A 26,000-nucleotide genomic window follows, 5' to 3' on the forward strand; every position below is an offset into this window, starting at 1 on the left:
AAATATCTCGATACACATTCTTCCGAGAAATTAGGGAAATCCCATCCAACTCATAGGAACATTATGTCCTACAGGAATATTTACTGTAGAAGTTTACAAACCATTTCCCAAAACACTGTTATTTGCTCTATATTCTTATTCCCAAAAAGATATGAGTGATCTATATCAAATGATGCACACACTCTCTAACATACCTGGCATCTCTGTAACTTCATACTTGTTTTCTTATTTAAAGTATCTGAACACTATCGACTATTTCCTTAACGCAGTGTGCACATTGCAGCACCAGTTGAACAATAAGCTGTTTTTTTTATTGACACACAACACAAACCAAACTTTTTTTTTTTATTATAAAAAGTTCCATGTGATCTTATTCATAACGTTCATCTTATCTTATGTTTGTCTGTTGACTTTCTTTTGTTTTTTTTGTTAAATATGAGAAACCACAGTTCACAGTATAAATCACATTTATATTGTATTACAACTTACTGGTTGGAGAACATTCTTGTGTGATTCCCTCAGAAACGAAGTGAGGAGACTAAACTACAGTAATGCATACTGTAGTCTACAGACAGAATCAACACCCTGTTGTGCTGATCGCCACTCCCCAGACACATCTTTCAAGAGCTGTGCCATCCAGACACACCAGCAGTCTGGCATGACTCAGTTGTTGGATTATTACCGCTGACCCTTCAATGCTGGTAAAACCTCTATTTGTTTCAGAAACATAGAATGAAGTATCAGTCCTGCATATACTGATCAAGTCAGGAGTTGTGTATTTAAATCTCAAATATGTTGTATATTTTTTGGCTGTAAGGTAAGACCGAACTTTCAGAAAACTCAAATGATTGCAAGCTGTAAAATGTCTGACTTACATTGTTAGTTCATACAGTAGATCTGTACATACAAACTTAAGTACATCAACTTAAGCAGTCCACTTAAACTATTTCAAACTACTGGTAGATTTGTAACATCTTTATCATTTGCCAGATTTGCATACTTTTACTCTGAATTTCATCTATTTTCTCTGCTATATTACTTTCCTTTACGTTATACAACACATTTACATTTTTTGTTATCCTTTATTTAACCAGAAAGACAAATATAAATAGCAATATCTGTTCTGCCAGGGAGTCCTGGTCAAGAGTAAGTAAGTCTTTCAGCTCATTCCAAGTGTGCTGTAATACAGTTAATGATTGATATGGTTAGTAGTTGTATATTGGTAGTAAACATCTTCATGTTTGCCTCATTTGATAAACTATCACTGGAGAGAAGCACATTATTCTCCAGCTACAGTAATATTATACTGTGACAATAACTGAATCTAATGTTCCCCTTGAAACAGGATTTATTCTGCATTACCCTGGCTATTCATATTATAATAGTAAACCAGAAAATAGAAATGAACAGATATCCCTTTGTGTCCAGTACTGTACCTCTCTGTAGGATCATCAACCTCACAAGAAAACATGACCGGTTCTAGAAAGGCTTTCCTCATATGCTGTCTACTGCAAGGTCGGCTTTTCCACATATTTGTGGCACATTTACTAGACTACTTGTTTGAATTCTTATTTTTGTGTTAACCATGGCAGGTATTTATATTGTTGCTATTGCTTCACCTCAGGTAGCTTATGCCAAGACTTTGCAGCCTTCCTGCCTCAGACAGTAGAGGGACTAAGTGGATCCTGTGTGATGGTCCCCTGCGCTTTCAGCTTGCTCTCAGGTTGGGATCACAACCTGGATGATTCCTGTAAAGCCATTTGGAAGAGAGGCTGGAGTCGAACGCAGGTGTTTGACTCCAGCCTCACCGGAGAACATGCAAGCTTAAACGTCCTGCAAGGAAACCTAACGGGCAACCTGCGGGAGAAGGATTGCACCGCCGTCTTCGACGACCTGCCGTCAGACCATTATGACAGATATTACTTCCGGCTGCAGTGTGACAATGATTTGAAGTTCAACTTTCCAACGAACGTCCTTATCACCACCCAAAGTTTGTGGAGTGTCCTGTTACTCTTACATGTACAACCCACATCCTTTGGTATCTCTCATGCCATTTCCTTGTTGTTTGTTTACTCCTCAGATTCAATGCCTAAACCTGCCATAACTCCATCCAGGCTAGAGGTAGAAGAAGGAGCCCCAGTGAGGTTGCACTGCTCGGCTGTAGCTCCCTGCCCCGTTCTTCCCCCTGCTCTGACTTGGACCCCCGCTATAGGTGACATTGAGGAGAACACAGAAACTAAATCTGTGACATCCGTTATGAACTTCACCGCTTCTTACCTCCACAATGGACAGAGGTTCTCGTGCACTGCTCTCTACAACCGACAAGCTGGCAACAGTGACCTTCTGTATGAAAGAAGTTTGACCCTCCGTGTTCTTTGTGAGTAGGTTTCTATAGATTTCTATGAGATATTTTTATATTGTGGAAAATACACATATTCAATTTATTGTCTCTAGACTCTAGAGCTAGATGAGAAGATTGATGCCACTCTCGTATCTGTTAAATATGAAGCTACAGGCAGCAGCTGGTTAGCTTAGCTTAGCACAAAGACTTGAAGCAGTCTAACAGCTGGCCCGGCTTTGTCCGAAAGGCAAAAATCTGTCTTAAGCTCACTAGATTTTCAAAATTCTCTTCCAGATCCTCCAAATAACACATCGGTCAGCTACTCCGGTCCTGTGAAGGAGGGCAGCTCAGTGACCCTGACCTGCAACACCAACGCAAATCCAGCCGTGGACAGTTTCGCCTGGTACAAAGTGGATGGAGATCAGGTGACAGCAGTGGGTTCTACGAACAGGCTTTCAACTACGGTCTCCGAAGTGGACAGCAAATTTTACTGCCAAGTCAGCAACGGATATGGAAACCAGAACTCATCCACCACTCAGATAGACGTACAATGTAAGTTAGAGTGAAACAGAAACACAGATGACACATTTTGACCAGCAACATGGACTGAACCCATACTTGTGTGTCTTTTTTCCAGTTCCTCCCAAGGAAACCACAGTAATCGTCAACCCCAGCGGTCCCATACTGGAGGGCAGCTCTGTTTCTCTGCTCTGTAGGAGCCGTGCGAACCCACCCGTGACCAACTACACCTGGTACAAAGATGACGAAGAGGATGAGGAGCCTGGATCAACCTGGGTTATCAACAGTGTTGACCCGAGCCACAGTGGTGACTACCACTGTGTGGCAAAAAACGAGCTGGGAGAGGAAATGTCCGCACCGACTCAGCTGGACGTTCAGTGTAAGTTGATTTTCCACAGTAAGGACATTGATTTACACTGATGACAAACAACAAAACTGTATGTTTCCAGTTTGTTCATATGCTGAATATGGCTCTACTGTTCATCCAGCTGTGGCCACCCGAGCACTATCTGAAGCCAAGTCTCAGAGCGCTACACGACAGTGTCTGGACTGTGGACAGTAACACATTGTTGCATCGCGTGACAAAACCACAAAATCCTTTCTATGTCAGTGGTCCATCATGACTGAGCTCTGTTGTACGTCCACATGTGTGCTAGTGTGTAAATGTATGTGTAGATGTTTTGTTTGGTTTCTGTCCTTATTCAGACGTCATTTCCAGAAAATGAAAGTGTTCTCTCTGCCTTTGAGTTTCTCTGCATACTTGGTGATTTATTTATTTTACTTTCCGCTTCTCAAATTGAAGTTCATGTTCTCTTAAACCCTGACCAGTGAAGTGCTGTTGTCCTTGCAAGAGATGGAAATTTTTGGCACCATATCTGGTTGTGTTTATGTTGTAAATCTGAGTCCGCCATCACTGGTCTAGAAAACCCTATTTTTTTCACTCCAAAAGCCCCCAAAAAGAAAACTGTGAATATTGTCATAATCTCAGTATCATCCAACACTCTTTTTCTGAAAGGTATCACATTGTGTGACACCAACTTAAGGTCCTGAATCAAACCATGAAATTACAAGTCTTGACAGCCCAAAAACCTGTTGTGAATCAACTTAAAAAACATTTTTTGGGGGAAAATTGATTATGTATTCCCATTTAAATGAGCAAAAACCTTGGATGACTAACACAAGCACTTATCTTTTCAGATCCCCCAAAGAACACCTCAGTGTCAGTTGACCCCTCTGGTCCAGTGCTGGACGGCAGCTCCGTTACTCTGACCTGCGCAAGCATCGCCAATCCAGCAGCAGTTAACATCACCTGGTTCAGAGTGGCTGCAAGAGAAAAGGAGGCGATGGGCTCTGAGCGAGACTTCACTTTCAATGTGACCAAACTCTCGGAGGATCAGTACTACTGTGAAGCTCTGAATGTCCATGGAGCTGAATACTCAGAGCTTACCAATATTGATGTCACATGTGAGATTTATTTATCTATTCATTTTAAGCCTTTATTTTTCCCAACATGTTTGACAAAGCGTGTACAAATAGACAATTGCCTTTTTCCATCTCAGTTGCTCCAGAGATTCTGCCTTCTTCACGCTGTGTCAAGATTTTATCCCTGATCCGATGTTCCTGCGACAGCCGGGGGAACCCACCTCCCTCCCTGATTTGGGAATTGGCTGGGGAGGCTGTCAATCACTCTGCCGCCATCCCAATCAAGGAAGTTCCTCTTGGGAGTGTTGGTAGGAGGAGCCTAATCACCCTGTACCATCTGGACGAAGGCATGCCCTCTCTAGCCTGCCTCAGCATCAACTCACTGGGCTCCCACAGTTTCGTATTCAACGTGTCCTCCAGCGAAACTCAGCTAGGTAGAGGAATCTGCACGATGTTGCATTTATATTTGGCATTTCTTTTGTATGATCTGGCGCTCTCTGGTTTTACTGACTGATATGGTTTGTGGGGACTTTTCAGGCCTCCATGCTTTGTCTCTATTAATCGGCTCTTCAGCGGGAGCCCTGGGGATGCTGCTGGTGTGTGTCCCACTGTTGCTATTCTTTTGCAGGTGAGAAACATGAAAACACAACTGAAAAGAGAGCAGCTAACACCCTTAATGCTTTACTGTTAACAGGACATTTTGGAAACTGGTTTCAAAATGAGACAAATGCATTTTGAGGTTGTCGTCAGCGATGTGAGCGATTTCAGTGAGCAACCACAGAACATTGCTAAATACAACCATTAAATAAATAGGAGACTTGTAAAATACTGCACATAAACTATTGCTTTTTTGTGTTGGTTGTAGGAAAAGGAAAAGAAGCCTTTCACCAAAAAAGGGATTAGTGGACACTTCCGACGTTTTAGTTGCTAACGGGGTGAGTTTATGTCTTACATTTTCATTTTGGTGAAAACATACAGATGCATGAAAACAGGAACCTTCACACATCCACAACATTTAAAGTAACAGTCAAACATTTCAGTATAGTATGTCAGACAAATATCAAAACGGCAAAATATAGTATGTCAGAAAAATGTCATCGTATAGTATTGCATTAATGTCATGTGTAGTATGCCATAAAAAAAACTATTCTAGTAAACCAAATCCTAATATAGTATTTCCTAAAAAACGTCATAGTATAGGATGCCATTAAAAAAAGTCAAATCATCATGCCATAGAATTAAATCAAATTAAATTACCAGCTGTGGTGAACTTGAATTCATGTCAGTCACACTACATTTGCAAAGATGAGTGTAGAACTGCAGCATCCTCTTCTCCCTCCATATACTTTGCATCTTCCAAATACTGTTTTTGCTGATTGATAGCTTGACACACTTTTTTTCTCTCTGATGCTGAACTGGTTGCCGGTACTAAACTAATTAAGAATTGTTTCAAACTCTATGATATAGAATTTTTTTTTGTGTACTGTGAACAAAATCTAGCCGACTCTCGGGCGTATTGTTCAGTCTTACTTAAAAGATATAAAGATAAAATGTTGGTTTAAATGGAGGTTATGCAATCTAATTGGGCGAAGTAAAGAGAATTACTATCTCTTCTCCTCTCCATTACTAAAGTACATCTCTTGTTTTCTTGTAGACCAACTCATCAAAAGTGGATGTGATTTATGACAATAAAGCCACTCTGGAAGAGGAAGGAATAGTTGCGGAAGATACTGTTCACTACACCAATGTGGACTTTGCTAAACTCCAGGCTATGTCAGAGGGTACGCTTGGGGAAGGCGAGATCAGAGGCCTGGCCTCCAAGACGGCCGAGTATGCTGAGATCCGTCTGCACTCCAGAGGAAGCAATGAAGGAGACGCAAAGGAAGAAGAGACAGTCGCTGACGCCTATTTGGGAAAAGGGAAAGACACTGATGGTCTCATAGGATAGGTCAGTGAAAGAGTTATGGCTTAACTTTAAAGGAAATGATATCCGAAACAAAGAAGTCTGGACTTCAAACAGCTACAGGACTTTACCATGTCAGGAGAGCTCGGTCTGCAGCAGTGGAGGTAGAAACTACTGCAGACAACCTTATTTAACGTGAGTAATGTCACACACTTGTGGCTTCAAGTTTCGCTCTCACCATGAAATGAAATCCATATAGTAGGTAGTTACCCCACAATCAACCATAACAGTAAATGTTTCCTTTAAACTTCTGACCTTTATTCTTCTGTGTGATTCAACACTACAGATAAATGCTGCCACGTTTATCATGTTACCGTTTGTATCCAATATTCTAATTGTAACTTGTGTCTCACAGTTCTGTTGATTTATTTAAAACCTTTGTGCAGAGTGAAGATGTCAGAGTATGTCACACTTTTTTTTTATTAATCATTTTGCATTTGTTTTCTCTTAAAATACATAAATATGTTTGAGCTTGTTTATAAAAAGACGAAGCTATTAAGTTGGCAGTTATACAAGAGCTGAATTCAAAGCCTGTTATGAAATGGGGCATTATGCACGTGGCGCATTGTTTCCGAATGCATATTTTGGAAACAAGCCTCAGTAAGGGAACTGCTGCATAACATTACAACATTAAAGCCATGTCATCTTGTACTGTTCACAAATGTCATAGTAATATCAATACACTTTACAAATATGTTCATTTATCCATGCATTGGTCACTTACAAAACATCAGAGTAGAGTGATACAACCCTTATTCATCGATTGGCTGTACCTCTAAAGTTTGGTAAGAGTATCTCAACTATCTCAAATTTTGACCTCAGAGTACTGTGTCTCATCTTCATCAGAGCTGCTGGAGTCTCTGACGACTCGCTGATGTCCAGGCTTGACCTTGAAGCTCACCTGTGAATAATTGACCTGTACTTCATCCTCACTGGTGTCTGTGTCATAGTCTATTGGATTTGGAGCTCTGGCTGCGCTGGCGTTCTCGTAGTCCGGTCTGTCTTCATTCTAGGAGAATAACAGAGATTGTCACCAGATCATTTGTGTCATAACTTATTATAGTATATGGATTTTATGCCAGCAAAAATTCACATCAACACACATTTAATGCTTGTGAGGACTGGAAGATGTTTTCCTTAATTAAGTGATTGCTTTACAGGGAATTAATTCAATTAAAACAGGAAACGTCTTCTTTACAACAGTATTGTGGACACACCGATGTGATATACAGGACATACTTCTTCTATTCTAGATTTTGAAAGGTAGCATTTGTGTAATTTATTATATCAGGAAGCACAAAATAGATCAACCAACATGATTTAGACATTATTGCCATGATAACACATAAGTATTTGGTTTATAGGTTTCTGACCTTTGTTGGTGGCTTTTTCTTGGACACCTTCGCATACACATCTTCCACGTTTGCCGGAAGAAGAACTTTGTTTCTAGAACAACAAATACCATCATAAATATTACATATCACATATATTTGCCATGTATTAATACCTTTCTTGTTATTGTTGTTGTGTCTTAAATAAAAAACAGATTCTCACTTTTGCTTATTTCCAAAGTGTAAAGAAGCGTAGTTGAGAGAATCGTCCTGTGTGTGTCCACCTTGCTGTCTGATTATTTTTTGTGCAGGACGACCCTGAGCAGAGACAGACAGAAGACATCAGTGAATGTACTGTAACGAATGAATCAGTTAATTCATGCCTTGAACAACAAGCTGTAGGTCCTCTGGTCATTCATTGCTCCACAATACTGAATGGTTTCTGTGAGGACAGAGCTACAGCACAGTGGCCAAAGCAACTTCAGCTTGATCATTGAAAGACACATCCGGCTCTCTAAAATAGAGCTACACAAACGATAAAGGCCAATACAGATGTTTGCATAGTGGTTTTGCAAACACTAATATTTGTGTTTTATGTGTTTAACTTATATTGTATGGATGCTATAAAAAAGTCATAGTATGATACGCCAAAGTAAAATGTCAGAAGAAAATGTCAAATGCAGTCTTAGTATTGTATGCCTGAAAAAAAAGTTATATTAAATGTCATAGTAACAGTCAGTATAGTATTCCACAAAAATATCATAGTATTGGTATAAAAAAAAAATAGGATTAAAAAAATGTATGGTATGCCATGAAAATATCATGGTAAATTATCATTGACTTCTGAGTCATTCAAGAATTGTAACTTAAAACTTATTCAAAAACATATTTTACATGCGGCCCTTTTATTCTTCTGTGTAAAATGTTCTGAAAAATGTCATTAGAAAAGTCCCAAACAGCCATAGTATAGCACGCCATAAAGAAAAGTCACCTTAATTGATACTAAATTGATCTCAAAATGTTTAATACTTTTTAGGACCCTGTGAACACCCTGCAGGAAAGATGGACAACATTATGGGATTTGCAGAAAAGAAAATGCAGTCGAGGCAGAAATGTCTTGATTTTTTCTGCCTGAACACTGGCCCCGATAATTTCCATAGCAAGACCTTCTCCACCCGGTAAACACCGACATCTTTCATTCTGTAGTTTCTGTTTGAACCTATAGTTTCCAAGCCCAGGCTGAGATAACCATTAAGACATCACCAGGTTTTTTTCTCAGACTTAAAAAAAAGCTCCATTCCAGGCTAAGTAGTACTGATGACAAGTACTTAAGTGTGTAATTGGTAGATTACCTAATAATAAAACAATTTACTTCTTAAATTGTGTTTTTTAGTAAATTCTTCCATATGCAACTGCTTTCATGTATTGTTTTCTGTGGAATTTTAAATTGCTTGACTCACTTGTTGTCCGGAGGGCAGATTCACAGTACTGTAAACACTGTTGATGTTGGATGCAGGCCTGTAGAACAACAATGGCGGCAGGAATAAAAACACGCATACTCATAATAAATGACAGGGAGGACTGTCATTGTGCCATTTGTGTCTGAAGGTTCTTAAATGGATGCTTTGAGTGCAGCATGAGCAGCATCATCCAACTCTCTGTCCCACAGAGTGTGCCTTGTCCTGAGTGGGGACTGTGTGTGTGTGTGTGTGTGTGTGTGGGGCTGCTGTGTTACGTGCTGTCTGGACGAGGCTGGCATCGTTGGGCATTGGGACGGTGCGTCTGGTCTGGCAAGAGGTCATCTCTGCTCCTGAAAGGCTCTACCATACCGGGGTTGCTCATCCGATTCCTCCTCCCGGCGCCATTCCACCAACCCTGAATTGTTTTACACCGACACATAAACGCAGAGGGTCAGTTTTTTCTGGATCTGTTCGATAAAAAAGTAGAAAAAAAATTGCACAAATGAGTCATCACCAGAAAACCAAAACAGGGCAGTGTGTTCGTAGTTCCTTGTTGCTCTAATCTCTTCTTCTTGTGTCTGAAAACATAAAGGGACATGATAGTGGTTGTATACACCAATTATACATGCCAAATCATCTCTGAAATGTATTTGTTTTCATACTTTACCTGTAGACAATGACAATCGAGAAAATGAGCAGAATAATAACAAAAAGGATGATGAGCAGGGTCTTCCTTACGTTTCCTGTGGTTAGAAAAGAAAGCATCAGTACGTAGACACAGATGTGTGAAAAAGAAGTATAGTTTTAAACGGCTGTGATTTAATCAGATGAAGAAACGGCCTTGAAATTCACTCACGGTCAAACAGACGGACTGGGTCAGACGATCTTTGACCCATTTCATTCTTTGTGATGCAGTAGTAGACTCCCGGTTGGTCTGAATACACTATGTAGTTCTGTTGGTCAGACACCTTTTCATCCCTTTCCTCAGTCTTCATCTTATGCCATGAATATTGTGCGACTTGGGGATAGCTCTGACTGCTGCAGCTCAGCGTCACAGAACGTGTCCCGTCAGGATTCTGATGCTCTGCTACTGTTGTGATCTTTGTGTGCTTTGGAGCATCTAAGCAGGGACATTTAGGATAAAATGATTTACTCAATATCTAAGTGTTCAAAGATCATACAGCAACGACAGCACAAATGAGAATATAATCTAAAGCTTCTGTGTGTAGAATTAGAAAATTTCCTTTTGGCATCCCCCAGTGGTTTTTAAAAAGAGACACTGTGGCAAAGCAATGAATCGCCCACACCATTTAACGTATGCCACAAGAAGAACTGAAAGATGCTGCAACCTCAAATCCTCAAAACCTACAAATCCTCACAGAGTGGCTTTAGATGTACTTATTGTAATGTTTGTTTAGCTTTCTCTGCAATTGAATGAATAGACGCTATAATTAAAAAAAACTGTTGTGGTTGTTATTTTTACTTGGGGGGGATTTGAGGGCAGACATGTGATTTAAAGAAATGTGTCAACCAACAGCTATTCTCTACATCACATTAAATGGTACCCTCAGAGTTGTTTTTTTTAATATATCCAATAGCGCTATGGAGCAATGTTTTTGCAGTGCACTTTACTGCCAGGTTCCAGGTTTGCTCAGTTACTGACAGCTGATAGTAGCAGCGCACCAAAACATGTAGCGATGCGCTAGAAAAAGGAGCCAATGTGGATCTAAACAGTGACAAATCATAAAGAATTCCACATTCAGCATGTTTACGAGGCTGTGTGGATTCACAGTGTGTTTTGGGGAGAGACACTGAATGTAAACGTATCTCCTTGTGTGTCTTTGCACCATCCTGAATGCATCAGTCTACTCACACTTGACTTTAACCTCAGTTTGCTTCGAGTTTCCAGTTCCAATGTCATTACTGGCTTCACAGCTGTACAGTCCGCTGTCGGAAGGACTGACAGAGTTTAGAGTGAAGGTCTGAGTCCTCTGGAGGATTTTACTCTTGCCATCAGTCACCTTCATCCAGGTGACAGAGGTCACGGGTGGGTAGGACCGAGCGCTGCAATCTAGAGTCAACGACTTGTTCTCATCCACAACGAGGGCAGGCTGAGCTTTTACGGTCACGTCTTTGGGACAATCTGCATTTACCAAAAAAAGATTGTAAAAAAGAGAGGAGTCACGTATAATGGACGGCATAGTTATTACTATCAACAAAAACATTTAACAACTGATTAACATCAATATACAATATACTATAACTGTTTTAATTTAGTCAGAAGGGGACAATTCAAGGTATGTCTTGGTACAATAAGGTGGTAGATTATATAAACAGGGAAACCTCCACACCTGTACAATGCATTCCTATGTACAATTACCTCACAACTTGGAGAGAAGTTGATTTAAATGTTGTAATTTTGAGGCCATAGTTTGTGGTGGAGGTGCATTATATGTAGGTCTATTTAACTGAATACACCACTGTGTAAAATGTACACAGTGGTGTCTTCAGCTAAAAATATTTAATTAAAATTAGCAATACTACACTATAGAAATACTCCATGACAAGTAGAATCCTGCATTTATAATTGAACTAATGCAGTACAATAGTCTTAGCCGGAAAATGCAATTCACGTATCAGAAGTAAAAGTATTCATTAGTATTTCAATGTCTAATGCTAGTTTGAACTACTTTATATACTGTTGCAGTTTATCTATAACAGTGCATTATATTTTCTCATTTAATGTTTTCGATGTGAAATCACAATTTTCAAAGTAACTAAACTGTTCATCAAATATACTTAGTGGAATATAAATACAAGTCTGAAAAAAATGCAATAAAAGCACATGTACCTCTAAACTGTACTTAAGTACTCAGTGTAGTACTCGAGGAAATAGATGTAGTTACTTTTTGCCATACATTTTACAGTTGTATAAGCTGCTCATTGTACATTACGGTTCATTCAGAACCACGACACTTGACATGTAATCAGAATGACTTATTTTCACATGGAAAGAATAGAAAATAAAGATCTACTTTGGCCATTTGAATTTAAGTTGTTTTTCTTTTCTTACTGAGATCGAATGATTATAACTTTATGGAAAGATTTGGTTTTGATGATTTGTTTGATCAGCAAAAAAACAATGCACCACTGAATTACTCACAATTCACCACCAACTTCTTCCGCTCGCTTGTCTTTGAACCTTCCCCGTTTGTGGCGTCACAGGTGTAAAAGCCTGTGTGGGTTGAAGTTACATTAAATGCATGCTGGAGAGTGTTGGGAGACCCATCTGCATAAGGGTGAGTGACATGGAATTGTGAAGACTGAGGATTTGATTCAGAAGTCCGTTTAAAAATAAGCATCGAGAGTGGGAAGCTTTCAACAGTGCATCTGATGGTGATGAGCTGACCCTCCCTGACCTCAGTATCCATAGACAGCGTGAGCTTGGTGGGAGGATCTGTAGAGAGAAAGCAGCTGTAAGATTTTCAAGAGGATTCATTCATTGTTTAACATGATAGTATAGCAGCAGTCCATGAAGAGGAGGTCAACTTATGTCTAAAGAGCAGTGAAAAGTTTTACATTTCAGGTAATGCACTCATGTCTGTCTGTTGAATATAGGCCCACAACTATCAGTAATGTAGCTTAGCTTAGCACAAGGACTGGGAACAGATGGAAACAGCTAGCCTTGCTCTGTAGCAAAGGTAAGAAAGACGGCCAATTGGCATCTCTACAGTTCACTAATCAACAAGATATATCTGTTTTGTTTTTCTATTTGTATAGATTGTTTGAATCAATCAGGCGTAAATGCTGATTTTCTAATGATCAAACTTGATGTAGAAATTTTTAAAAAATACTTAAATATCACAGAACATAGTCAGCATTACATAATTACTTACAGAGTACATTTATGCACACTAGCTCACTATCGTCCCCTGTATTGATGCTGTTGGTTGCATTGCACCTGTAACAAGCATCATCTGTTCTTTTTACTGTGTCCAAGCGTAGTTCTTTTTTTGTAGTTGTCTTGGACTTCCACTGTGAGGAGTCAATCTGTTTGTTGTTGTTGTTGTGTCGGTACCAGGAGTACCTAAACGGGGCAGGATTGGCCTCAGTGTTACAATATAATGTAAGAGATTTACCAACTCCCACACTTTTATCATTTTTACTGGTGGAAATTGTTGTCTGCCTCGGGCCGTCTGAAAGAAAGAGTTAACTGTTAGCATACTTTCTGTGGTGATACATTCTGTGGATTTATTTAATTTTCTCGGTCATCATCAACTCTCTGACATACATGCAGCACAAGGAGCTGTGGAACTTACATTTAACTTCAATTTCCAATGGCACTGATGTTCCATTTCCCACAGTGTTAGTGGCTGTACATGTGTAGGAGCCTCTGTCCTCGGGCTCGATCCCCTCAACAACATACGACTCATGTGTCTGCTTCTGAGCAACAGCTTTCCCATCTTTTAACCAATCGTAGGTGTGAGGTTGTGGGTTGCTTCTCTTCACATTACATGTCAAAGTCATTATATCTCCTTGTCTAAATATGGAAGGTGACTTCAACTCAACTTCAGGAACATCTGAAACAGAAGATTTCATTATTTCTTGAGGCTGAATCACAATGAGAATCCTCAAAGATATCTGTAGTGAACATCAACTTAATAATTATCGTTCACAATTATACGTTTCTTTTTTTAAAATACCATATGAAAATATCAAAAAAGTAGAGTAGTATTCGAAGAGTTAGAACTACTAAGAACCACAAACTCAAGGAATTAAGGAAATTAAGGAAAACATAAGAAATACTCACATTTAACATTAATATTGACTGGTTTTGATTGTATTGTTCCCCATTTGTTTTTAGCTTCACAATGGTATTCGCCATTCTGTGACTCTGTAATTGATGTGATCTCCAATACTGCCTCTGTTCCAATTACATCCTTTTTATTTTTGAACCATGTGAAGTTTGGTTCTGGACGTCCTTTGGCGGAGCAAGTGAGAGCCACAGTTCGTCCTTCCACAACGTTTTCAGGGCTTATTTTAGCCGATGTGTCTTTGGGAGCATCTGTGTAAACACATTCAAAACAAGTCAGGATAAATCAGTCAACACACAGCAAGTTTGGGTGGATTGTTTACAGAAATGAAATATGAATAACAATAGAGCCGGAGTATATATATCCTTCTCAGATACAAAATGTAAAGATGCATGCAAGTGCAATCAGCTGCCAAAAATGTACTTCATTTATTTATCTTAATATTATTACTGAAAACCTCAAGACAGAGTAAGTCTGCTTGCTAATTCTGATCATAAAAGAAGGAACATTTAAAAGTAGCACTTTTTATACTTAAGTGAAAGTACAAAAGTATTAGCATCACAATGTATATAAAGTACAAAAAGTAGTCAATATGCAGAATGGTCAATTTCAGAATATACATATTATATTGAATCAAAATGAATGATGCATTAATGCAGTGGTTCTCAAACTTTTCACACCCCACTTTGGAGGAAGAAAAATGTTCATGCCCCACCACCCACAAAAAATAGCTTATTGTGGCTGCAATTCACCTGTTTTGCACTGAATATCTTTCTAAGATAATAACAATAAACTGCGAAAAACTAAACAAAACAAGTTCAAATATTTGGCAATAAAGAGTTTTACTGAGTTTTACACTGCATATCTTTTCAAAACAACAATAACGTGCAACCTGTGCAAAACTAAACAAAACGCTCCAGATATGTGTCACACATATCTGGAGCGTTTTATTTTAAATATGAGCTTTAAAATGTAGCGTTCTAAAAGTAAAATAGCTGTGATTTAACAGCACGTGGGACTGTTGGGACTGTTGGTACACTGGCTGTGGTCATCACAGTGAACAGTGTGATGAGAGGGCACGTGAGCCCTTGTTGCTGTACTTTATCTCCTTGGAGCAGAGGCTACATTTAGCATACCCTGCCTTATCAATGCATTTAAAACACTGTGACAGCAGGAAGCTGTACTCACGTCTGTTTAGACCTCCACCTTTATCCAGGCCCAGCTCCACTCACATCTCAGCCCTGCGTCAAGCTGCGCTACACACACAGCCTCCTCTCCCTGAAGCTCTTTGACCTCATCATCTCATCCTCATTCTACTTTGAGTTAAAACAAACAACCTGCAACCAGATCCGCCGGTGTTCTGGTTTAACGTTAATGAGTGACCGCGTGAACTGAACCGGAACACGGGGGGGGGGGCTTAATGTTTCATCACGTTACGTTTTTTCCTCCTAAATCGTGATAATGACGAGCGTTAACAGTCCACGAAGTTCCGCATGCAGTGGACGTTAACTTAACCCAGTAAGTCTGAACGGTAACGGGACATAACGTAACTTAAACTGTAACGGAGGGAAAGACGGTGTAGACATCTTAACGCTGATTGGCCAAGACTCGACACGTCACATCAGAGATGTTTTATTGTGAAGATCACGACATCACCTTTTCTCCTCGTCTCACACCAATCTGAGAAACGCTGGCTGGCCAGTTGACCGCCCCCCCAAAAAAAAACCCCTCTACGGATCTACACGATTCACGTGGATGATATATTTTGATTCAAAACGGCGAATTTCGCCGAAAAGCGACAAGTTTGCAGGTATGAATAAAGTTCTTGAAATAAAAAAATTCTGCATTTCCCCCCTGCGCCCCACCTGCAATACCTCCGCGCCCCACAGTTTGAGAACCACTGCATTAATGTCTACATCACTTTAATGTTGCAGCTGATAAAGGTGGGGCTTATCTATTTTACTATATATTCAGCTGGGTTACTTGTGAATTTCACCAAGGGATCAATAAAGTTTTATCTAAGTTACCGTCCATCACCGGTAACGGTAGACAAGACATAAATAAACTACATTCGTGAACTTACATTCAACAGTTAAACTGATATAGCGAATCAAATTCTTGTCTGTGGCATCTGTCTGGCATGAAAACTCCTTCCCATCATCCTGCCAGTTGACAGTAAAACTGACTGTGGCGCAGTTCTGCTTTCCATTAATTTGTTGAGGCGCTGGGAGCGGAGTTGGAGACAGTTGTGTCAAACCTCCAATCTTTGGGCTTGAAGGACACGAACTCAAAGTGGAGCATGTGAGGTTTATAGTGTCAGATTCGTTTACGACAGGCGGTTTCTCAAAAGTGATCAGGCACGGATTCTCTGAAAGTATATAAATGAGACAATATCAGCAGAAATATCACGGTGAATACACAGAATAGCCAGTGTTAGTAAACTATAATCAATTCAGTACAAATAAATATTTTTAACAGAATAATCAGTTTGAAAAGAAAAGACACAATGTTTAAATACAATCTCTATATTTTGAGACAGTTTCCACAAAATTGCAATAATAAACATTTAGTGAGTATGAGATCAGTAGCCTCATATTAAGGTTGTTGTAGTTGTTTGGTCAGATAACTTAGTATTGGGTGTAATAATCAGACATTACAGTGAAACAATTCATAAAAGGGGAGCTCGGATGGACTGACAAACCCCATATGACAATAGAGAAACATGGGCTACGTTTATGATGACTGGGTTGATTTAATGACTGTTTGGTGTCAGTCAAACAGGCAGCACTGGTATACCTGTATGTGTAAACAGGAGAGCTAAACCTGTCAGCTTGTTATGTACAATCAATACGGCATCAGAAGCCCACTGACATACAGGAGGAGGGAGAGCTGGCTCCATTCCGATTCTTTTACATTTTTGAAATTGTTTACACTATGACATCATGACTCCGTCATAATGTTTTGACGTCCTGTAACAGTAGGACTTTTAACTCTACAATTATTTGTCTCAAAATATAAAAATGTATTCTTGACTTTTTTTTGTCAAACATTTATCATATTACTGAGTCTCAACTCAACCAATCCAATCATTTCTGCCTCCAGACCAGCTCATCTCTTAATATTTGAATAACTCATTCATTGCTATCCATTTTCTGAAAATATCTTCCAGTATTCAGGATTACCTTTAACTTCTAGCCTCACTGGTTTGGTAATCCATTTTAGTTTTCCAACAAATCTGAAAGCATAGTCTCCATTGTCAGTTTTTTTCAGATCACAGATTGAAATACTGCACTTTTGTAAGGTTTCAAGATAACTGTTCCAACTTGAAGATAGAGAACCGATATATTTCACTCTGTCTGCAAAGTCTGTACTGACAGGACGTTCTGTGATATTCGTGCTGTAAATGACAGTGCCAGTCAAAACTGTTGCATCCCACTGTCCATCCTTTATCCAAAACAAGTATGCACCAACAGCATCAACCCTACAATTGACTCTGCATTTGATTTCAATGCAGGACCCCTCTTTAGCTGTCAGGTGAGTGGCTTCGAGTTTGAAGAGGACTTGTTGGTCACAAGTAAAATCTGTGATGGTGAAAACACAAGTGGAAAAGTCATAATGTAAGTGACTTACATTATTTAATACAAATCTTCTTAAAGTATACATTGTTTTCACAGTGGAGTAATACAATTCATACTTTTTATTACTGCCAGAAATACCAACCACCCGACTGTCTGAGCATTCATTTTTGTGTGGCACTAAAGCTTGATATCTGAAACACAAAAACAAAACAAAGACATTTGTGTACATTAGCTATTCTGTTTTCTTCTTCCTTTTTTTCCATTTCATTTTTCAAGTTCTTTGAGTGTTTATTTCCTCATTTCAAGATTGTTGAGAATTCTCTAGCAGTGCAAACATATAAGTGATCTTATCTTTCACAACTTGCAAAATGTCATGTTTGACAAAAAAAAAAAAGATATTAGGCAAAATATTAAGGCTCCATGTTGTTGTGATTCCTAGCGTAGTTGTAATTATTGTGACTTGATACATCAGAAGCCAAACATTACATTTTAACGGTGTACTGGTTCAGTGTCTACTTGGAGGAATGTCGATGGTATTTGACATCAGCTGTTTGTTTCACTTTCTTTTCTGCTTCATCAGCCGTACATTTAAAGAAGACCCATAATACACTTAGAGTGCAAACAGTACAATTCATTTATTTTACAAATTCTGTCATTTATCGCCCCAATATTGATACAGTGTTTTAAAGGCTTCATATACAGTAAATACTTCACTTACAAATGCCACTGTATTCTTGTGCATACAGCAAGAAGATAATTTGCTGGAGAAAGTTGAATCCAAATCACTGATAACTTAATACGTTTTCACATTCAATGAAAAAAGAAAAATACTCAACTCTCTCTAGACACAGACATCGTATCACCTTGATGATTGAAATAAACCTTCACAGACATAGATGACTTTTTCAGTTATATTATGCAGTCAAATAGAAAGAAAGGTATCAAAATAAGCTTGTTCGTACCTCAGATGATCCACTTAAAGCAATTTGTAGCACACAGCATCCCTCCTACAGTAAGAATAAGATTAAGAAAAGGAAGTTTTCACAGTTGACTTAAACTCTTGTAAAATTTGCATGCCCCATCATGCAAGCCAGAGAACACAATCTTTTATAGTTGTACTGATGAAAATGTTGTAGTATGTTCTCCTTACACTTGCCCGCTGCGTGCATCTTCCTCTCACTTCCTCTTTAATGCTTTTTTTTTCAATCGTGAACATTACAGTTCAGGGAGGACCAACTCTATTACAGGCACTGATCAGCACTTACAGTATTTGACATCTATTTGCAGGATGCATGCTTACACAATATTTATAGTGTCCTTTAGTACTTCAAGTTCATCAAAATAAGTGAAAACTTTTCAAAAGTTTTCTGAAGTACTGTGTAAATAGTGCATTTCTCATATTGCAAAACATTAAAGTAAAGGGAAACCACACATAAACAGGAAACCTTGCACAAAGACAAAAACAACAGACTTCACTTCCCCTCCTTAATAACAGCAGCCACAATCTTCTCGGCATCAGCCGCCATTTCATCGATGGCACCGTTTAAAGCTTGCAGCATGGCAGTGAAGGAGCGGCTGGCAGAACGGGCATGTCTGGGCATCGCCATCTCCACCAACTTCGACGAAACCGCGGCCAAGTCCTTTTCTGCCGCCGCCAGACGCTTTTTCACTTCACCTTTAGTGACCTCCACTGACAGAACACAGGTCCGCAGCACTTTAAGTCCTGTTGGTTCCATCCTTCGCTGTCGGGCCAGTCGCTCGACCGATTCATCATCCAGGCACAGAGATAATTGTGCTTTGCTTAGAATCCGCACTGCTACACTTGAGTCCACCATGGAGGCCACAAAGGGAACGGGGATAGCTGACACCCCGCCAGATAGCGAGGCAGCTGCCCATACTAGGGCTTTAAATGCCTCCTTTTTCTGGGTGATCAGGGTGGAGGTAAGCGTCGGGAAAGCCAAGAGAAGTGCGTGGGCTCGGATCTCTGGAAGGTCTCTTCCCATGTCCTCCAACAGGCCGGGGAAGTCAAACTTCTCCAAGGTGGAGGGTCGCACCAGGTAGACTTTAGGCAGTGCCACACCCTGTGATGTCAGCACTTCTAAACTGGCTTTCCTCTCTTCTTCTAGGTTTTTTTCAGTGGCTTTTTCTGAAGCTAAGAGAATAAAGTACACTGTTTGTCGCTGTTGTGACCGGGCCTCGAGAAACACCGCCACGCTGTTGGGTTGGGGCGCCTGGTTGAACGCAATGAAGACGGCATTGTAGCGGGCAAACTTAACTCTGTCCATGTATCCCTCGGGTTCAAATGGAGAGGTGGATGGAACAGGTGGCAGATCCCACATGCGAAAGTCAGGGTGTTTAGGGCTTGGGTAGCCTGCCACCTCCTCCGGGGCAACAGGGGATTGAGACGGAGCTGCTCCATCATCCCCAGAGCTGAGGCCACGTAGGGAGTTTATGAAGGTGGCCTTTTCATCCCCACGGTCCCCTATCACAGCTAAGTTGATCCTGCTGATCAGGAGATCTTCCACTGCATCCTTGACATCTGATACCTTATTGTGCTCTATGGACTCTTTGAGGGTCTCAAGGAGGTTCAGGCTTCTGAAAACATCAGCCATTTCTGTGAATAGACAGAGAAGGTTAATATACTGTAACAAACAAAGCATTAAAACTGATCGACTTTACCACACTGGTAAGTGTAACAATAGACGTGATGACATCTAACATATCAATAAAAATAGATAAAAGTGGCAACTTTTCAAATGGTACCTTGCAACATAATCCTAGAATAAATGTTAAAGCTAATTATGTTTCACCACTGGTTAAATAAAAAACAATAAAAAAGAAACACACCCCTTGTCCAATGGGGTGGGTGCTGGATCAAAGAAATATCTAACATAATTAAAACAGATAGATCTGCACATCAAGTACCTCCCATTATAAGGATGTTTATTGCTGACATCAATTTATCCGTTTTAATTCTTGAGCAACATTTCAAACCTGTAATGAAGGTTTCACACAGTCCATTCATAAAAGCAAATATCACAAGCTAAGGTCTGTGTAAAAATCATAAAGTGAAATGTTAGAAATGCATTGCTGTCAGTTTTACTCTTTTTACACTCATTTTTAAAGCAATCAATTAGAATTTTTTTTGGCAATGCAAAGTTTCGATTCAACACAACACTGCACATACTCGCCGGCGGGTTTCTGGAGGAGAAGCAGCCCTGTGGGTGAAGTATTTGTTCTCAGTTGTCAAATGTTGACTCTTCGGCGGCTCTGAATTACCAGCAGCGTCAGGTTGATCTATTTAAAGGTGTCCGTCCAGCTAGTGGAACATTCTAATCCTGTTAGCTCAGCCTTAATCCCAAATCACTTAAAGCGCATTCATGCACACTGTGTGTAAATGTAAAGCTATTTGCTTTCATGTATAGGCATCCAAGAAGGCACACACATTGATGAGCATATAAATAAAGATACAAGCATAATTAATGCTAGATTACTAACATTATTATTATTACGGTTCAAATCTAAGCACAACCGTTATCCAGACAAGAAAAGATGCCACAATTCATCAATATGATCATATAGTACCTTAAAAAACATGTACTACTTTTGTTCTCCTCACTGTCCACAATGATGAGATATGGGAAATTATGAAAGACTACCTTTTTGTAATTTAGGTATGAAGACTTGTGTAAGGTTGGAAAACAACCCAGAAAGCGCAATCAGCAATGTTACAGTTTAATTTTCTTTTCATTAACATTGAAAGCTGTTACACGGAATTTGTGTTTCCCCACAAAGGCCGTATGAAGGCACTGACCATAAAGAGGAACAATGTAGTAATAATTAAGTTGAGGGATTTATGCATGTGAGACTGTATGTGAGACTCTTATGAGAAAAGCTGCACTGTTTTGCTTTCTTCTCTTTTTATTTTAAGAGGAACCCAGAATGCAAAACATCTGACACCTGGTTGATGCTTCGGGTGCTATTTTAGGCTCACATCCTCTCACACAGTGGTTTCCTGTCTTTTTGAAAGCAGAAGAGTTGTAAATTCAGGTTTACAGTATGTGAGTTCATCTCGAAAAACAAAGCAATTGGACTTGAAATCAAAATCTAAAAAATGATCTAAAGGCCAATATCAGATGAAATCAAATGTATAGTCTTGCTTATTATTCATTATGTATGCAATTAACATTAAGATATTATCAGCAAAACATTTAAAATGACAAGACTTGCATGCGAGTTATGTACCGGGGGCACTTTCTCACCAAACAGCAAATGATTGCAGAAAGAAGAACGAGAATCACAAATGCAATGATAATTTCCAGCAGTGTAATATATATTTTTTAATTTCATGTTTTGATCTGGAACAAAGAGGAACAAATTGTCAGCATTGTTGCCCAGAGAGACAAAGCATCCTGATTTGATGATTGAGTCCCTCCCTCCACAAAAAAAAACTATTTCTTTCAAAAGCACAAACATATAAAAAGTGTAGAATAAACATACAGGAAGTGTGGTTGATCACACTAGATCAGAAACAACTCCACAGCCGCGAGCACGGATACAGGATGCTGCATGTTCACCTTTTCTGTACTGATAATACATTTGACTAACACTTTCCTCAGGGCCTCATTTCAGGCCTCCTACAACAGCTCTAAACAATTCATATCTATGGTCTCTGCAGTCACAATAACTTGAAAAAGCAATGTATCAAATTAGCTGTGGCATAATCATTCACTGTAATGGATTTCATTTGGAAAGACATTTAAAAATAATAATGTATATGTTGTTTAACCTGGTCCTCTTGATTCTGCTCTCTTCTCTCCACAGTGACTCCGCTCTAAACAGACTCTTCCTCTCAGAACTCTTCTACCTCTTTCCTCTTTGTGGAAACAACGTTAATTATTAATTATAATTGGTATTGTCTCCTCTTGTTAGACTAACACAATTCCATGCAGTTATAATCTCACAGTAATATGCATCATATATCCTTTAGGGAATTTGTATCTATGGCAGTTGCACGATCAATAAGAAAAAAAGATTCTGGTCTTGAGACACATCTTGTGTCACAGAATGTGTTCCTCCATTTTAGCTTCAGCTTTTTTGAAAGCACTTCTGTATTTGTATAATGTGCTGAAATATGGCATCACTCTATTTTCAGTGTCTCTGGTAACACTGGGCTACTACACTTCGACTATCTTCAGTTAACGAGCTGCGATTCTGTCAAAATCTGTTGCTGTATCCTTTATATCTGCATATTGAACACTGAACCTAGACGAGCGAGGACGATAGAGTTTGAGAGGACAACTAAGAGACTATGATCTTTCAGGGAGAACAGTGTTTTCTGTGCAGGAAACTCGCTGCTAGTACTGAGAGTAAGGATGATCTCTACTGCTAGTAATACACTACTATGAAGTGATTGTAAACAAAGTAATTGGACAAAGTAAGGTTGATTCCTACTAGCACTAGTAATCCATTACTATAAAGTATAAACAAGAACTGATCTGGAGACTATTTTTGAAATCACATTAAATTGTATATTTTTTTTCCTAAAGAATTAACGTAAATTCTCCTCACCAAAATGATGTATACAGAGTGACTCTGACAATAAAATGAAATAACAGACACGTTTTCTGTTGCTGGAATGAGCGTTTATTTGAGCACAAAGCTGAATAGCAGTAAAAAGAACAGAGCTGCACTTGCAAACATAAGGGCACTGGAGATCCAGCAGAGCACTTAGCATACAGACATATTACCACTGAGAGGCATCTAAGTTTAAATATTTCATATAAATGCATTTAAATGAGCTTTTATCAAACAAAAGATGAGAATATTTAGGGTTCAGTGTGTCACCCTGCACATACTGTACAACTTGGTCGCTTTACTTCATGAGCCATAGCTACACATATTGTGGCTTTAAATAAAAGTTCAAAACAAAAGTGCACTTTGGTACAAAAAGAGCTGCATTGCCCCCTCAGTGCGCGACAGTACCACGTTATTATGAATTCCACTGCTTTGCCCTGTGTAGCTTTCAAGCGCTAGGATTGGCCAGATGTCGGAAGTACCGCTAATCTGATTTGTTCAGGTCTCCTCTGTCTCTCCTTTCTGCCAAGACCCCTTTAAACACACCTCTGCGTAACATCTGTCTGCTTCTTTTAATTTATACATCTGCAAGTACTAACAACACATGTATTCACATATCCATTTCAAACTTCTCCTAGTCACCTACAAAGCTCTCTATAACATGGCCCCCTCTCACCTATCCACACTCCTTTAACGGCACACTGCAACACGTACCCTCAGATCATCAAACCTCCTCACGCCCACAAATAGGACCAAGCACTGGACCTGGGGTGACGGAGCCTTTTTCCTGCTGCTGCCCCCACCCTCTGAAACTCTCTTCCCAATCACATCCAGACTTTAGATTCTCTACCTTACCTCAAAACACACCTTTTCAAGTCTTCTTTTAATGTCTAACCATTTAACTAGTCTGTCATTCCTGCTTATTTGTTTATGTCTATGATGCATGTTTTTAAATATTTCTCTCTATTTCATTCCCTTTGTAAAGTGTCTGAGTTTTTTGAAAAACAATTATAAAATAAAAAGTATTATTATTATTATTATTTATGTTTAATTTTCATTGAAGATGTATACACGCTTTCCTTTATGTAAAAGGAAATCTACTTCAGCCTCACACACACTCACACACACACACACACACACACACACACACCAGCATCACATCTAAAGCATGAATGTCTGCCCTATATCGACCCCCTCTTGCACTAAAGCTCATGCTATGTTTAATGTAATGCTGGTCTCACTGCATACATGTCACGTCTGTCTACGCTGAATCACCTGTTGTGTTTTGTCTTGCTTCCGCCAGTTTAAAAAATGAAAGAAACGTTCATTGTTAAGTCACTCCACTAAGTCACACAGTCCGTCTATCTCGCCCATTATTTCATTCACATTTGAGTACACTGCCACATCCTCACCTCCCTCCTCCTCCTTTGGCATACACTCTTTTGTCTCCTTATCTTCCCCTATTATCACCTCCTCCTCTTCACTGCCCTCCAACATGTCACTGGCCTCAGCACCATCGTCTTCTCTCTCTTTTGTTTTTTTGTTCTTAATCTCGGCATACTCTGTATCGGCGGTCTCTTGCGTATCCTCTGCCCCTGTGGGACTCTTCCTTTTCACCAAGGAAAAGTCGATGTCAGAGTACTCCACCTCTCTTGGTTCCACATCGCCGTCAGGGGCCGATTGCCCAGCAGCCTGAGCTCCTTCTTCAGATTCCTCTTGGCCATGGGTCCCATCGTTTTCCACTCCTTGACCAGCATCGATCTGTGAGGTGCAATTCAGAAATTATAAATCATCTGCCAACTGATACATTAAATTTCTACATCCAGGCTACAACTGGTTACTACTCAAACACTTGGAACTATTTCATCTGTAAGCCGTTAAAATGATCATGACTGTTTTTTTCTTAATTGTAGTTAAGATTGCTGCTGTGCGATAATGCAGCGCCGTCCTTTTAAAATCAGTCCATACTTACAACCGCATTGCGGTGCAACAATAAGAGCACTCTGACAGTGTGAAACAAAAGAAGAACAATGGCAATGCATGTCTCCTCACAAGACTAATCTTTCAGCAAACATTTAATCAACATTTAACTGATATATTGTACACAGTTAGAAGCCAGCTGTGTTAATATGAATACCAGTGGAACCGCTTGAGTAGTCACCATCTCCAGAGCTTCAGCCATATTACCAGAGTTCTTCCGTTTATTTCTGGGGAGGAAATTAAGTAAACAACAACAAATGTTACAAATTTACAAGCAATAATTATTTAATTAAAGTCACTCTTAAAAGTGTTTTAAAAAAAAATAAAAAAGGCCACACATGTGATCTACGTTGCGTTACCAAAACACTAAAGACACATTCCTCACAAGACAATCAAATTCAAGCATGTTTCTAGCCTATGCAAACAGATTGTGTATACTACATTTATATATTAATATATTTCTATATGCCTTTATTTTGGAAGAACACATTCAAAAATGTTTGCAGAATACCTTGGAATAAGGTATACTGCAAACATCGTGATTTGCTGTAAAATGGATCAAGTATACTAAAACACTGTTGTGGTCCTTAATGACTGATAACACATGAATAATGCCGAGAACTTTTATTAAAAAATAAAATAAAATAAAGAAGAGCAATGCATGGATGTCAAAAAGATGCACAGTTATGCAAGTAAAATAAATTTAAAAAAAGAGTACCTGCAGCATTTTATGGCCAAGCAGCAGATGGTTGCTGAAAGGAGTATCCCAATCACAAACGCAATGATGGCTTGCGGCTGTATGAAGGTTATTAAAAATGCGGAGAGTAGATCTGGAATGGAGAGGAACAAATTGTGAAAAGATTGCTGCTGCTTCATTGTGAAACGTATTTATAAAAATGGAGTTTTGAAAATGTCATAAAGTAGTGGTCAAGAGTCGGGGAGGTTTTGTATTTGTTAATACTTACCGCCTTGTTTGAACTCATTTATTGTGACTGTGAGGTTCTCTTTTGCTTCC

General features: G+C 39.3%; 3 protein-coding genes across 5 annotated transcripts; 1 reads left to right on the plus strand and 2 right to left on the minus strand.

Moving 5' to 3' along the window:
* The first annotated feature begins 109 nt into the window (after positions 1-109).
* Positions 110-7,996, plus strand: LOC116386641 (hemicentin-1-like). 2 transcript variants are annotated; one of them, XM_031853043.1, is made up of 10 exons: positions 110-1,515; positions 1,625-1,990; positions 2,081-2,377; positions 2,636-2,893; positions 2,979-3,239; positions 4,058-4,324; positions 4,420-4,716; positions 4,820-4,910; positions 5,148-5,217; positions 5,937-7,996. In XM_031853043.1, exons 1-10 carry the CDS (start codon positions 1,470-1,472, stop codon positions 6,228-6,230), a joined length of 2,247 nt encoding a protein of 748 aa, XP_031708903.1. In that variant the 5' UTR covers positions 110-1,469; the 3' UTR covers positions 6,231-7,996. The 2 variants fall into 2 exon arrangements, with proteins under 2 accessions (XP_031708903.1, XP_031708902.1); XM_031853042.1 differs by having other exon boundaries at positions 110-701; positions 1,429-1,515; positions 1,625-2,377.
* Positions 4,565-18,598, minus strand: LOC116386640 (B-cell receptor CD22). 2 transcript variants are annotated; one of them, XM_031853040.1, is made up of 17 exons: positions 18,579-18,598; positions 18,391-18,435; positions 17,033-17,619; positions 15,934-16,218; positions 13,847-14,101; positions 13,356-13,616; positions 12,933-13,232; positions 12,200-12,493; positions 10,910-11,179; positions 9,893-10,156; positions 9,704-9,779; positions 9,551-9,614; positions 9,312-9,451; positions 9,037-9,094; positions 7,800-7,894; positions 7,619-7,691; positions 4,565-7,254 (listed from the first exon to the last, which is right to left on the minus strand). In XM_031853040.1, exons 3-17 carry the CDS (start codon positions 17,511-17,513, stop codon positions 7,051-7,053), a joined length of 3,120 nt encoding a protein of 1,039 aa, XP_031708900.1. In that variant the 5' UTR covers positions 17,514-17,619; positions 18,391-18,435; positions 18,579-18,598; the 3' UTR covers positions 4,565-7,050. The 2 variants fall into 2 exon arrangements, with proteins under 2 accessions (XP_031708900.1, XP_031708901.1); XM_031853041.1 differs by having other exon boundaries at positions 4,566-7,254; positions 17,033-17,431; positions 17,545-17,619; positions 18,391-18,587.
* Positions 18,599-18,664: 66 nt separating this feature from the next.
* irgq2 (immunity-related GTPase family, q2) lies at positions 18,665-20,684 on the minus strand. Its single transcript, XM_031853046.1, has 2 exons — positions 20,616-20,684; positions 18,665-20,042 (listed from the first exon to the last, which is right to left on the minus strand). Exon 2 carries the CDS (start codon positions 20,038-20,040, stop codon positions 18,901-18,903), a length of 1,140 nt encoding a protein of 379 aa, XP_031708906.1. The 5' UTR covers positions 20,041-20,042; positions 20,616-20,684; the 3' UTR covers positions 18,665-18,900.
* Between the last annotated feature and the right edge of the window lie 5,316 nt (positions 20,685-26,000).

Source organism: Anarrhichthys ocellatus, unplaced genomic scaffold (genome assembly GCF_004355925.1).
Source record: "Anarrhichthys ocellatus isolate YVR2014 unplaced genomic scaffold, GSC_Weel_1.0 scaffold13, whole genome shotgun sequence".
NCBI classification, from domain to species: Eukaryota; Metazoa; Chordata; class Actinopteri; order Perciformes; family Anarhichadidae; genus Anarrhichthys; species Anarrhichthys ocellatus.

Excerpts from the sequence above, each read along its gene's own strand:
- LOC116386641 (XM_031853042.1), top strand. The coding sequence starts at position 1,470 with ATGACCGGTTCTAGAAAGGCTTTCCTCATATGCTGTCTACTGCAAG. Across the intron at positions 4,325-4,419 it reads TACCAATATTGATGTCACAT|TTGCTCCAGAGATTCTGCCT; the intron begins GTGAGATTTATT and ends TTTCCATCTCAG. Across the intron at positions 4,717-4,819 it reads CTCCAGCGAAACTCAGCTAG|GCCTCCATGCTTTGTCTCTA; the intron begins GTAGAGGAATCT and ends GGGACTTTTCAG.
- LOC116386640 (XM_031853040.1), bottom strand. The coding sequence starts at position 17,513 with ATGTATACTTTAAGAAGATTTGTATTAAATAATGTAAGTCACTTACAT. Across the intron at positions 14,102-15,933 it reads TATCAGTTTAACTGTTGAAT|ATGCTCCCAAAGACACATCG; the intron begins GTAAGTTCACGA and ends GTGTTTACACAG. Across the intron at positions 7,692-7,799 it reads CACTTTGGAAATAAGCAAAA|AAACAAAGTTCTTCTTCCGG; the intron begins GTGAGAATCTGT and ends TTGTTGTTCTAG.
- irgq2 (XM_031853046.1), bottom strand. The coding sequence starts at position 20,040 with ATGGCTGATGTTTTCAGAAGCCTGAACCTCCTTGAGACCCTCAAAGAG.